Here is a 14,352-nt window from a genome sequence, read left to right as displayed (position 1 = left end):
CCGTAAGTCTGCTTACAATATGTCACCATACAAAGATATTACTTAGTTATTGACTATATCCCCCACACTGTACATGTCATACCCTGGACTCACATATTTTGCAACTGGAATTTTGTCCCTCTTAATCTCCTCCATCTATTTCTTTCTTCCCCCCCCCCCCTTCCGGCAACCACCTGTTTGTTCTCTGTTATATAAAACTCTGTTTCTGTTTTGTTATCTTCATTTGTTTTATGTTTTAGATTGCGCTTGAAATTGAAATCATACCATATTTGTCTTTCTCTGTCACTGCTTAATCAACTTCAAAGAGAAAAATATATTTCTCAATAATTAAGCCTGGAGTGAGATATTCAGTGTAAATTTACTTTCCTAAGAAAAAAAGGGACTTCCCTGGCAGGCCAGTGGTTAAGACTCTGCACTCCCAATGCAGGGGGCATGGGTTTGAACCCTGGTCGGGGAACTAGATCCCACAAGCCGCGAGGTGCAGGCAAAAAAAAAAGAAAGAAAAAGGAATTATTGGAAGCTGCTTAGGCTACATTCACTTCTCTGCTCCTGTTCAGCCTGCCCACTCCCTAATTTTTCAGGCCCTTTGCCCTGTTACTTACTATGGAGTAGTATTCTGATGTCATTCATAATAATAATACATGACTTTTTGTTAAGTCAATAAGCATAGCTGACTTTTATAAATATCAACTACCATCCCAGGGGGGTGAGTCTTTCCAATCATTACTTGCGAATGATTTTCATCACTCCCTAGGACGTAATCCTTTAAAAGCCCCAATTCAGCTCAGTACTCCTAACCTCATTTTAGAATAAAATAGGCCAATGGTCTTGCCAGCCTGACATGTCCTACCTAGCCATATTCACTTTTTTTTTTTTTTGCGGTACGCGGGCCTCTCACTGTTGTGGCCTCTCCCGTTGCGGACCACAGGCTCCGGACGCGCAGGCCCAGTGGCCATGGCTCACGGGCCCAGCCGCTCCACGGCATGTGGGATCTTCCCGGACCGGGGCACGTTCCCGCTGGCAGGCGGACTCTCAACCACTGCGTCACCAGGGAAGCCCCATATTCACTTTTAAAAAAGGTGAACTGACCTCTCTAAATAAGAGGGTGTTTAACAATAATGTAAGCAAATCAATGCAAGCGATTTTTAAGAATCTTACTTCGTAATTTACGCGTGTTGGGAATATATCTTAATTGCTTGGGCCTTTCCTCTGGAAGTATTCCCAAGCCTTGAAAAACTGGGATGCTTAGATCTCCTGATGATTCTTCCTAAGAACCAAGCAGCATTTAGGTCTCTGGGAAATAGTTTTGCATTTGACACAGGATGGAGATATGTTGTTGGATGTTCCTGTTTGATGGGTTAGACTGAGATTTTCTTCTTGGAATGTGGACAGGACACTGAAGGATGAGAAAAGTGGGGTAAGAGATAGGAGGAGATGAGACTCTGGAACATCCTCTCGCCCTCCAGGTTATCTTCCCTTTGAAAGATGGATATGGAACTCCACACTAGATTTTGGTTTTGTGCAAGGAACATTTAACTGGATGTTGCCACTCCAGGGATAAGAAAGAAAGGGAAAGAAGGCCGAAGATGTGGGAAAGAAAAGGGGAGTCATTCTCAGAAGCAGGCCAGAGGACAAGTGCATTCCTAGATTCAACCCTAGAGATTCTATAGACCTGGTTGGGGCCCTGACAATCCATGTTTTAAATGCTTCCCATCTGCTGCTGATGCCAGATTTGGGGACTACTGTGGAAAAGCAAAGTTTGTGCCTAAAACTAACCAGGATCTAATTCTTTAGCCTTGACATTGGGGAAAAAAAAAGGGAGGGATGGGGCCTGAGGATGTTTAAAGTCAGTTGGTTAGGATACTTTCCTTTATTCTCACCTTACTCTCTCTCCCCCATCAAGAAAACTGTTTCGTATTCATTGCCTGGCAGGGGGTGAGGGTGGGGAGAATAAGCCAGGGTGAAAAGGAATAACCTTCCAAAAACCTAAGATCCTTAGGGGAATTGGATACGCAGGAAAAATATTTGAGAGCTGGAGGGTGAGGCCATGCCCAGAAAAAGATTTAAAAAAAGATTGAGAAAGATTGTCTAGGCAGAGGGTATTTAGAGAGGGGAGGGGAACAGAGAGGACACAGGTGCCTGGAGTCCTCCAGAGGAACTACGTGCCCTTCCCACCTGAGACAGTAGGATTCAATGGCAAAAAGCCTCAGGCTTCACTCCCCCAAACAGAGGCCTGGAGTGCAAGGAGACCCTGGAGAGGGAAGGGCTACACCGTGCATCTCAGCCCAGGAGGACCGGGAGGAATGCAAAGGCCTGGACTGAAGGGGGCAGAGGGCCAGGAAGGCGAGGTGCCTTGGCAACAATTTGCAGGCACAGGGAACATCAAGAAACACATCCCTCCCCACAGCGTGACGTGCACCCTAGGAAAGACTCTAGGAAGAGGCGGGGTGCTGAGACCTGACTTGACGTCGTTTATGTTTCTGCTACCTCTAAAAAATGGGGTTTGGGAACAGAAATTCTGTTGAGTTAAAGAAATAGGAATTTACATTTCTTGAATACCTGAGTCATGGACACTCATGTCTGCTCATGTCAAGACATGTCTGCTGCACTAGAAGCTAATCAAATGAATAACGGCAGCATCCCATGATAAAGCGCGGAACAGCCTGGGTAGCTATGGGGTAGGGATGGTGTGCTTGCAGTTGAGCTTCCTCCATTTCCGGTCAATAGCCAGGATATCTTCATTCTAAGCTAATGATCACGGGCAGAGTTGTAAGTTACTCCAGCATGCATGCAACTCTCTCTAATTCTAATCCAAGACATTCTGAAATAGTGCCAAGAAGCAGGGTGGCCAGATTTAGCAAAGAAGTTGTCCCGTGCATTATTTGCACAACTGGGGACATTCTTATACTCAAAAATTATTCGTTGCTTTTCTGAAACGCACGTTTAGCTGGGTGTCTTCTAGGTTGTCTGGCAACCCTATGAAGAGGGGAACTCACAGGTGAGGGGGCCCAATAAGACATCTCCCACTGTCTCCGACCTGTTTAACAGAGCCCTTACTCCACTCCAGAAACCCTGCCAAGGCCCTGGCTGAGAAGCAGCTGGACAAACCTCGGTGAGAAGAGGCCGGAATGTCAGTGGGCTGAGCAGCTTCCGTAAACATCTCAGACTCCACTCCCTGCACCCGCCCATTGGCTGTGGGAAGTTCTAGAATGCTGCCTGGCTTAAAGAAAGGAACACAGGTTTTGAAATCAGATGTGAGTTCAGAGCCCATCATGTCAACTACCAAGCGTGTGACCTTGAGTGAACTCCTTAACCCTTCTCTTTTACACAACTCCCTAAAAGACGTTTTAAGGATGAAAAAGAATGAAAAAGAGTGCATGTAAAGCACACAGCGAAGTGCATGGCTCACAGTAGATACCCCTTAGTGCTATTTTTTTTTAATAAATTTATTTCTGGCTGCATTGGGCCTTCACTGCTGCGTGCAGGCTTTCTCTAGTTGCAGCAAGCGGGGCTACTTCTCGTTGTGGTGCGTGGGCTTCTCATCGTTGCGGAGCACGGGCTCTAGGCTCGCAGAGCTTCAGTAGTTGTGGCGCACGGGCTTAGTTGCTCTGTGGCATGAGGGATCTTTCCAGACCAGGGCTTGAACCGGTGTCCCCTGCATTGACAGGCGGATTCTTAGCCACTGCGCCACCAGGGAAGTCCCCCCTTAGTGCTATTATTTCATGCAATTAATTACTAAATAGGAGTGTGGGAAACTTTAAATCATATTCCTTGGTCTCTTCCTCTCCTCTGGAAGATCCTACTTGGATATTGCAGTTACTTGGGGACACAATTTGTCCCGTTGCAAACTCAGGGCTATGTATCTCTGTCTAGAGTTTACATTTTACAGTATTTTCTTTTACCCTGTTCTTTCATACTAAAGAATTTATTTACATCTAAACAAAGGGCTAGGGAATTCCTTGGCAGTCCAGCAGTTAGGACTCTGTGCTTTCACTGCAGGGGGCCTGGGTTCGATCCCTGGTTGGGGAACTGGGATCCCACAAGCCGTGTGGCCATAAATAAATAAATTAATTAATTAATTAAATGGTTAATTTTTAAAAATAAATAAATAAAGGAATAGCATACTCAACTCATTTCTTAGTTGAACACCCTGATCACAATTCCACTGAGCCCAGGGTATGGGGACAAAGCTGGTTTAGGTGAATTGTTTAAAGAATATAAACTTACAGCCATTTATGCAATACATATTTCCAAAAGGAAATTTATCTGCATTAAGTATTTATTCAAAACACTTAAAGTAAAAGTATAACCATTTCTACTTGTCCCTAAACGGCAGGCCCTATGTCGTCATCAAGTTTCTATCTGCAGAACATATGGCTAAGAATGTAGTAAATATTTGTTGCCTAGTATTCCAAAGGTCTGGTTTTAAAGGATATATCCTCCTCCTGTAGTTCCTATTTTGGTATAATCCCTGAGGGAAAGCACTACCTTCATCCGATTACATAAAAGTGATTTTTTTCTGTTTACTTCTGACAGAGCAAGTAGTACATGGTCTAAGGTAAACTGTGTTTAAAAAGAAAGGGGGGATTAAAAGTGTTTTAATAATAAAAGATTATTTTAACAAACTATTTTTGAAATACACAGAAAAATAATTCCATCACATAAAAGTGGTTGAGGGAAATTACAAATTGAAATAACGAACCTCTGTGAATATGCATTCAGCCATCTAGTAAACATTTATCCAATTTGCACCTGGTACTCTGGGTACAAAATGTTAGGAAACCATGATGTGGCAATAACGAGGGTCTTTTCTTTCTAATGTATTATTTATTAGTCCTTCATTATTTACGCCGTTAGTAAGTGATACTCTGCACGTCTGTAGCACCATTCCTGCAAAGTACCCCTCATCCCTCCTTCGTTTATTTTACAGCGTGTGAATTTGGATCAACAAGGAGCCCGTCTAGACTCAGGAGACTGAGTTACGAAGGGTCAATCCACCAAAGGTGAGTTCAGGTCGGCTGCGGATCTGGCAGAATTTTTGACTGAGTTTTCAGGAATTGCTCATCGTGACTATTTGTCAGAATTTAAAATTTGTTCTTCCTTTCTCTCCTCAGCCCTCCCTTCTTCTCTCTTATGTCACCCCTTAAACATTTCCCCTTTCTTTTTCCATATTGCTGGCATGGGTAGGAAGTTGTCAGTGAAAGTTGCTGAAAAAAATCTAAACAAATGATCTTACTTGTCTTGTTTCGACTTGATGTAGAACTGGCCACTGTACTTTTATTTTCCTTAGTTTGAACTTAGGACAGAAAGCTTCTAAGACCTATTGCATTTTTTTTTTCTCCATCTCAGTCTTTAAGACTTTTCAAAAAATCCCGTTCTAAAGTTAACGATGGAGCAAATGAAGGGGAAAAGTCAGCTCCTTTTTGTTTGTAAACTCAAAGCAAACCTTGAGAAAAGGAAGAGGCTGTTATCTGAGGAAGTGTAGCTGCAAAGGGTAGGCCCAGATGATGAGTTAAGGAGAGGCATAGTCACAAGGGCCAGCAGTGAAAAGAGAAAAATGGCTTTTCCTTCTTAACTGTCTACTCCTAGTGGCCTTTTGCAGGTCTGCGTCCTCACCACCTGTTTGCAGAGTAACTGCCGTTCTGCATGGCACCATCTAATCTGGGAGAGACAAGGGATTATACTCCAATGTGAGCAGGCACGAAGCTAAGATCATTCACTGAGAGACAAGGGATTATACTCCAATGTGAGCAGGCACGAAGCTAAGATCATTCACTGATCTCTGCACCTCAGCTGAAAGACATGGGCCTAAAAGCAGGTGCTTCTTATAATAAGTGCTTAGGAGTTACTGCTGCCTCACAGAAGGGGCAAGATTTTATGACCACACAAGTGAAAAAGAGCTGGTTTAACTATTACTAATTTAAAGCATCTAAGTTGGGGCTTGGATTTAATCGTGGCTGGTAGAAGCTGTGTGTTGCTTGGTTAGGGCCTCTGCGGAGACTTTTGGCGTGCTTTGATGTTTTAATTCTGAATCTAAACCTTTGTGGGCAGAGGTAGCTTTCTCTAACCGGAGGTGGTCTGTTTAACAGGCTTTGCTCCATGTCTGCAGAGTTGCCTTTGTTTGGCAACACTGCCTATTTAATATTACATGTAGAATAGTATAACTTCACTCATATTTGCTTTGGAGAATATTTGTAGAGTTCTTTTTGTTTTTTGGTTTTGAAGAACCATGTTTGTGGTGACTCATGATATGCTGTTGTCCTTATAATGGACCCAAACAAGGTGAGATAGTTTGAAGACAGGCCGTGGGTTATAGGTACTGGGTTTAAAATCATCTTGTTAACCGTTATGTTTGGTTAGTTGCTCTGTTCAATCAGCTCTGCTACCTGCGATAATAGACACTAAAAAAGTACTAAATCCAGAATTTCATTTCAGGTAATAGTCTAGCTTCCTTTGGAAGAAGAAGCTAATGAAAATTTTAAATGTTTAATTCCATTTCTGCTCACATTGTGGTAAAGGTGAAATGTACCAAATGTTAAATAAGAGGGAAAAGAAATCTACATGCGCTATAAGCGGCAGGTTCATCAACTCTTACTTAAATTGTTGATGGGAGACTAACAAAGAACAGGGATTCCTAAGCCTGCTCTTTACAGAAACTTTGGTTAACTTCAATACATTGATGTCTTGATGTGTAAGTGTTCATATGAACAAATGTGTTTATATTTGGCCTATAGGAGGGAAGGTATGTGTGAGCCTTTTAAAAACGATTTTTCATTTCTTGTGTTTCACAACTTTTTAGGCCTTCCCTATTGTAAGAGTTAAGAGCTATAGGTGTGCTGTGGAAAGAATACTTTTGATGACCAATGTCAGGGAAGGAATTTTTACTCTAAAGATCCATTACTATTTAATTTTTTTCCAGAAGTAATTTTTGGAGAAAATACTGTATCTGAATTTTGTCTTGACTTCATAGCACCTACGTAGGAGGTCAGGCTATTAGTAGGTAATCTATTTAATTGCTTTTATAATTTGTTAAGTAGAAAGCTGCCGTCATTCGTGTCCTGACAGTTTAGGAAAGTGAAAAAATCTATAGATTTTACTCCAAGTTGCCTGACTTCTTATCCAACATTTTAGATATTAGTTGCTAACCCAGTACCAAGAATATTCCCCCTTAAGAGTTCCTACCTTAACATTGGTTTTGTGAGTGTTTGGAAAAGTGAAAAGCCACAGCAATTCTAAGGAAGTAGTCTGATATTTCTTTTCAGAATTTCTCTATGCTCACAGCTTCTGGGATTGTGAGATGGTTTATTCTCCATCCATGTCTTTTGTTTCTTGTGAATTAATTCTAAAAGAAAATTTGTACAAATAAAGAAGGATAGTTGGGAATTAGCAAAGTGCTCAAGTGTATTTCATAACTGATGTTTAGTTTCAGACTGTTAACATTTCAGATGTGCTTTATGAATTCTACAGCGTGGTTAATTCTTAAAACAGTGCTTCTCGGATGTCCTGTGCATAGGAATCACCTGGCGATATTGTTGAAATGCAGATTCTGATTAAGCAGGCCTGGGATGATCTTTATTCTAACAAGCTCCCAAGGACTGGTGCTGCTAGCCCCTGAGTAGCGAGGGGCCAAAAGACACCCTTTAAGCTAAGTAGGTTGTACCTTTCTGGTGGTGGTGGGGTGACGTGTACAGTAGGGTTGTTAACATGTTAATTAGTAGAATGCTTTTGAAAAGAAGTCTTAATAAGTTAGGGTCTAATAAATTCCAGCATTCTCTACAAATGCTTTTAAAAAATGAAAATGCTTGGTCTCACTGTGAGCAAATTGAATTTTGCAAACGTTATAGTTTTACATAGATTGGAACCTTAATGATGAGGCCAGTTTTCTAATGAAACTGAGGAATTATATTAAAAAAAATAAACTAAGCCATTAAATTTATTGTATGGGATAATTCAATAGCAGGTGTTTAGAATCTAGAAAGTAGAATTTGGGAGTAATTATTAGTGTTATGTGCTAGGGGTTAATACGAGCATAATACAGTAAACTTTAAGAGAATTCAGTAAAATGATAAAGTATAATGCACCATGTGGACAGAGCTTGTTTTAATGTTTTGTACACTGACATATATACTAAATGCTGAGATTAGAAATCAACACATAGTAGGTTCAACACATAGTAGGTGTTAATGTTTAGATTATGTTTGTAAATTGTTTATAAATATCTATATCCTCCTTTAGCCTTGATCTCAATTGTTTATGTTTATCCTAGTTTACATTTTGCCTATAGGCTAATATATGTTTAATCTTTGTCGATTCATTAACTGTCTTAAATATTAGGATGGGACTGGTCTTCCTGAATTTGGTTATTATTTCATTCAGTAAAACTGAATTTCCATTTAGGATTGGTGAATTTAAAATGTGCCTTCAATTATAATGGAAGGTACATAAACACATATATGCCAAAAGCTACTATATATTGACATACGCAGTCAGGAAGAAGAAAAATGTTATATGGCATGTTGGAATTAAGTGATATATATAGTTAATCAAAATTTGATTATATTAGTTAATTCATTTAGTCTTAAGTATTACTTTATTCCCAAAAGTCAGAGAACACAGTAAGTTAATGAGAGTATAATGATGTACATCTTTAAATATCTTCCCAATGCTGTGGCCTCTCTGTCCCTAAAATACAGACAAAAGCCCCAATACTTTTCTAGAATCCCAACCCCACTTTGAGTTTTTCCAGCTGAGATTGAAGTTCATTATATCATTATAATACATTTTTTTAAAAAAACACTAGTTTAACCTTATTTTTCTATCTAATGAAATACTTGGTAATAATTATCACATAGAAATGTCTGTTGGAAGATCAAGAAGATCTGTCTAAAACTACTCTCAATAAAATAATTTGCTTCAATACACATCATAGCAGATACCTCATTTTGTGTAGGTAGGGTAAATACATACCTTTCTAACTTCTTATAATTGTCATCTCTAAATACTCCTTTGGCCAGAATTGTCTTACCTTTTGAAGAAGATATAAAGGCTGTTTTTCAATCCAGGTTGGGTGTAGACCAAATTGTATTTCACTTGTAATTGGTGGATATTCCTTATCTCTAAAGAAAGGTCAGAAGCCTCTCTATTTGTTAATTTATAATTGTCAGATGAATACCATATTATATGGGAAAAAATAAAGATGTTTCTTTGTGGGGAGGGACTTTAGTAGTAACAGTCTTTTCATAAATTAAGATCTCTTCCAATACACCATCTGTTTTGGCTGAAAAAAACTGGATCCACGTTTAAGTGAAGTTGGTCTAATTTTTTTTTCAACTTATTGAGACGGAATTTCTGTCCTTCTGTGTTTTGTGTCCATTTCTGCCACTTGATCTGAATATGAATAGCTGTCTTTTTTTCCCTTATCCTCATAGAGACAAATACATTGAATTCTATTGATTTTGCTAACATGGCTTCTCTCTGTGATTTGGAGGTCTGATGTACAATATCCTTTCCACCCAAATGCACCTGTTGATGTACTCTTCACTCCCATCCTTCAACATATCCTCATATCCCCATGCCATGATGGGAGTCCTGGAATTCCCAGGTGATCCTAAGCCAGCTATTTGAGTCTAGTCTTTCCAATGGCTCTCATATCATACAGCTGGCAAATGTCTATGCTCACTATGCAGTAAGACAGTACTAGGATCTCAACATTTTAGTCAACATGAAGGCTATCACAGAGAGAGATTTCTAAAGTGTGGAGTTCTCCACTGAACTGGAAAAAAAATCTTTTTAAAAAAAATGTTTAAGTGGTAGTTAGGTTCCTAAATTGGCTACAAAAATGGCAGAGTGATGGCAAAGGTAAGAGGATAATAATTCCTGCATAATATTTTCATGGGGATCTGTTTACAATGCTAATGAATGCTGTATCATGAATAAATAAATGAATTTGAGAAATATTAATTTGTTATGCAGTATAGAAAATGAATGTATGCAAGCTAGGAAAGGTTATATAAAGTAGTTCAGCTGTATTCATCATTGTATTATTTATTGCAATAAAATGGAAACAGTTGGCATTGGTAGTAATTGGATGTTGGGCAAATGAGCTAAAGTATATGTAGAGCTACTGCTATGTGTCAACACTTTTCTATGTGCTCAGATTATAGCAGTGAGGAGAAAAATCTTGGTGTTTAAAACCTATTAGGGGAGAAATTAGTTTCTATTAAAATACTCCCAGTGAAACAACCCGAAACACAAGATCACTTCTCAGAGTTATTTCAATTTTGTCTAGACCTAAAGACTGATGGGAATAGAAATAATGAATAAAGGATGAATAAAGAAGATAACCATTTTATAATAGAAGATCTGCAGGTGATAGCTTCCAATTCTGTGAACTACAGAATATCATAGGTTTTGTAGGGATTAAATTGTATCATTTATAGAAATTGCTTACTTACGTGTACTAAATAATACATATTATTCCCTTCCCCCAAAACAACTCCTAATATGGCTGGAAGGATTTCAAGAAGACATATTATTATTCCATGCCATTTGATATTTTTCCCAACTTATATATAGTATCTCTTAGAGAAATATTCAGTAATTATTTGTATGTTTGAAGGTGGCAGATTAAGTTTTATAATCAGAATAACTTATTATAACCCATTCAACTACTAGTAATTCCTAACTGAACAATGAGTTCTGTACCAAAAAGTATGTGAAGAATTCTAGATTTGGTGATTTGTAACTCCAAACTGAATTTTAGCACAGACACCATATTATTTTAGAATCTCAAACTATGTACAAGAAGTTATTTCATCCCATAGCGAGGCTGATACTATTTCAGGGTAAAATTAGTCAGTGGAAAGTTTAGGATGCAGATTTCTTCTTGCTTCTTATTCCTTCTCTGCTGTCAAGATTGGTAAAGTTTCCAATAACTTAGTTACCTGAATGTGGGACTCAAGTATTGTTCCCTCACATTTATTTTACTTCAAAGAAATAATCATAAAATGAGTTAAACAACTGAGATCAAGGCTAAAGGAGGATGTGGATTTTTCCTTATCTCCCTGAATCCTACTAATCTTCTATTCTGAAGTTTTATCTGAGTGTGGCCCAGCTCTTTCGCATGTCCTTTCCTTTCAGAGCTCGGATATGAATGCTGTCTCATACACCAAATAACAGCCCCCAAGAAAGGAATGATTTTTGAGCCACAGTTTATTCTCCTGTGCTGGAAATTTTGAGTTTGGTAGGGTGAAAAGGGCAAATGGTATGCGGCTACAGTTCAGTCTCCTATATATGAAGTGTAATTAGAGATTCAGGTACAGATCTTTCCTGGGAATTGGCTTATTAGGAATTACCTTACTCTGCTTGTCACATACCTAGCTAAGAATCATGAAAGACAACTGTATTGAAGAAGGATGAAGTGCTTCAGGGGGAAGAGCTTGTATACCTGGAGAGTCTAGTGGGGAGTTAGTGGTGGAAGGGGGCATGAAGCTAGGACACTGAAGCACAAAAGGAGGTAATTAATTTTGTCTATCCTATTTGGGAACTTTTTATAGTCTTGGTGGTTATGGTCAGAGGTGCCATTTGTTCTGTAAACCTATGCCTTATACGGCATGATTCCTTAGGTGCTGGAAGGTACTACAAATTCCAAGGTACTGTAAGTTTGGCTTCACCTTTTTTTTTTTTTTTTTTTTTTTTTGCGGTACGCGGGCCTGTCACTGTTGTGGCCTCTCCCGTTGCGGCGCACAGGCTCTGGACGCGCAGGCTCAGCGGCCATGGCTCACGGGCCCAGCCGCTCCGTGGCATGTGGGATCTTCCCGGACCGTGGCACGAACCCGTGTCCCCTGCATCGGCAGGCGGACTCTCAACCACTGCGCCACCCCGGAAGCCCTGGCTTCACCTTTTGACTTATGTGATTTATATAGTGATTGGAATATTGGAGTGAAGTTTGGTGGTAGAGATGGTATAAAAGTCTTGAAGTTAGTTATTTGTATCTGATAACTGGATGATATTAGATGCTTTGTATCTAAGCATTTATTATGAACTATACAGAGATACATAAATCCTTTCATCAGAACCACCAGCCTGTTGAGGTTAATATTCATTCTATTTGCAGATGAGGAAACTGAAGCTTAGAAAGAGGATCAGTAACTTCCCCAAGGCTACACAGCTAGTAAGTGATAGAGTTTAAATTAAGTCTGTTTGACTCCGAAGTTATTTATAAGCTTTAAAACCAATTGTCTCAAATGGAACATTAAGCCTATGTTTCTTCACAGTAGATTTTCTCCCTAATCATTTGGTTACTTGTTTGAACTCTTATAGAAAAGCTGGGTTATAGTCCTGGCTTTTACTGTGCAGCTTAGTGTCCTCCAGTATGCCACCTGAATTCTCTGGACCCCTGTCTTGTCCGTTGAATGAGGGCTGGACCACGTGATCACCAAGATCTTTCTAACAGTCAGCTCTTACAATCTCTCTACTTTGTGGATGCAGTCTCTGAGCCTAGCTCGCTTATTCACTTTCCTAAATATAATGCCTTCTATTTGGGGCAAATATATGTATATTTTTATTACTGGTAATATACCACTCACCTCTAATGTGAGCTGACTGCTGTAGGTAATCATTTATTGCATTTCCTGTATACCAGGAAATATAATAAGTGCTCCATTTGGATGATCACAACAGCTCTATGAGGCGGATTTTAAAGTTCCCGTTTTATAGGGGGGAGGAAGGTTTTGACTTATCCAAGGTCAAACTAGAGAGTGGTGGAGTGAGAATTCCAGCACTTGTGTGTTTTGACAACAAAGCCCTTATATGTTAATGGAACATTAACGAAACTATGTATTTTCTATTTCTGCTTTAGGCTTAAAGATCATGGACATTGTCTTTTCAACCAGTTTTTTTCTTTTTATAAGGTATTGTTAGCTTCTGTCTGTGATTTTACGATCTGCTCACTTTCTGCCCGCTTTACCAACCACGGGGAGAAGGAGACTGGGAAGGAGGTTACTCTTTTTGTGCTAAACGCCTCTTTCGAAGTCTACGTTTGCAGTGAAGAGCAATAAAGCGAACGGAACCCCTGGCTTTGTGCCTCTGCGGCGAACCGCCCATCTTCCGCGTCCTGAGAATTCGTCTTCTTCTGCGGAACTACGTTTCCCAGAGGCCCGCGCAGCCGAGAGCGCGGGCTCGACCCGCCCTTCCTTCCTCCTTGCCTATCACCCGGTCGCAGCGTGATTATGCAAACTCGTCGGGCGCTAACAAGTGACGACCTTCTGGCTCACGACTGCAGCGGCGGCCTTAGCAGCGGCAATAGACGCAACAACGGCGACTGCAGGGAAGACGACGACGGCTGGGCGGGCGCTGTGCGCAAAGGGGAGGGGTAGGCGGGCGGCGCCGGCGGCTTCAACTGCGGCAGCTACGGCTAGGGCGACGGAAGAAGAATCTCCAGCAGCCGGCGGTTGAGTTAGGCCTAAGCAGCGCCCGGAGCCGCCCGCACTGTCCTCTGCGGGGGAATCTACACAGAGACGGTGACATACACAGAGGCTGGGGTCCGCGGGAGGCTGCCGGACCGGAGCCAGCTACTCGGCCTCTGTCGCCGCCACCCCCTTCCCTGCCGCCAGCGCGCGTTCTCTCTCCGCTCCTGCTCGCAGCCCCGCGATTCCTGGTGTGCCTGTGCCCCGCTGTGTGGGCAGCGCGTGCGTACTTTTGGGCTGGGGCCGGGCGGGGGGGGCTCTAAGGCCGTCTCTGCCTCTCCCGCCCCGGAGGGGGAAGCCGCGGAGGCTCACGCCATGGCCTCGGGAGCTGGAGGCATAGGAGGGGGCGGTGGCGGCAAGATCCGGACTCGGCGTTGCCACCAGGGGCCAATTAAACCTTACCAGCAGGGGCGACAACAGCACCAGGTACGGGACCCCGGCGCCGTGGGGGCCTAGCGGGTCGGGAACTGGGCGGGAGTGGACGGGCGGCGAGGGGCCCCGGCGCCCCACGTGGAGCGGACGGGAGGGCCTGAGCGGAGGCCCGAGCGAGGCGGCGGGAGCTCTGGCCGCTGGGGCGGCGACGGGAAGTGGGCCGAGACGGACCAATCCTGCGGCGCACACGTGTGGTTCGGCCGCCTCTCCCCAGCCCTCTCCGCCTGGGGCTTTCCCCCGACCAGCGCAGGGCGGGAACAGAAGTCCTAGGCCACGCTGGGCCTAGAATTCTTCCGTTTTTTGGCGGGGATTGGGGGTTTGGGGGTATTACTCACGTCCTCTCGAGGGAGAAGGAAAAAGATGTGGCTGGAGGCCCCTACGCCTGCTGTTTGCTAGTCTCCCGCGTCTTAGCGTGTGTGGGGAGGGGGCTGCCCGGAGGAATCTGCCTCCGGGG

General features: G+C 42.1%; 1 protein-coding gene across 2 annotated transcripts in view; it reads left to right on the top strand.

Moving 5' to 3' along the window:
- Positions 1-13,323: 13,323 nt before the first annotated feature.
- The window catches only part of NUP153 (nucleoporin 153), a 75,845-nt gene continuing 74,816 nt past the window's right edge, over positions 13,324-14,352 (top strand). Inside the window, exon 1 of one of the 2 annotated variants that reach the window (XM_029242449.1) lies at positions 13,324-13,892. In XM_029242449.1, coding sequence (XP_029098282.1) covers positions 13,782-13,892 — 111 coding nt within the window. In that variant the 5' untranslated portion in view covers positions 13,324-13,781. The remainder of the gene's footprint in view (positions 13,893-14,352) is intronic. The other variant, XM_029242451.1, reaches the window with a different exon arrangement.

The sequence above is a fragment of the Monodon monoceros genome, unplaced genomic scaffold (genome assembly GCF_005190385.1).
Source record: "Monodon monoceros isolate NGI ecotype Baffin Bay Population unplaced genomic scaffold, NGI_Narwhal_1 Super_Scaffold_3, whole genome shotgun sequence".
Taxonomy (NCBI): domain Eukaryota; kingdom Metazoa; phylum Chordata; class Mammalia; order Artiodactyla; family Monodontidae; genus Monodon; species Monodon monoceros.
The sequence above is the reverse complement of the archived record's forward strand: the minus strand, read 5'-3'. Positions and strand labels throughout refer to the sequence as shown.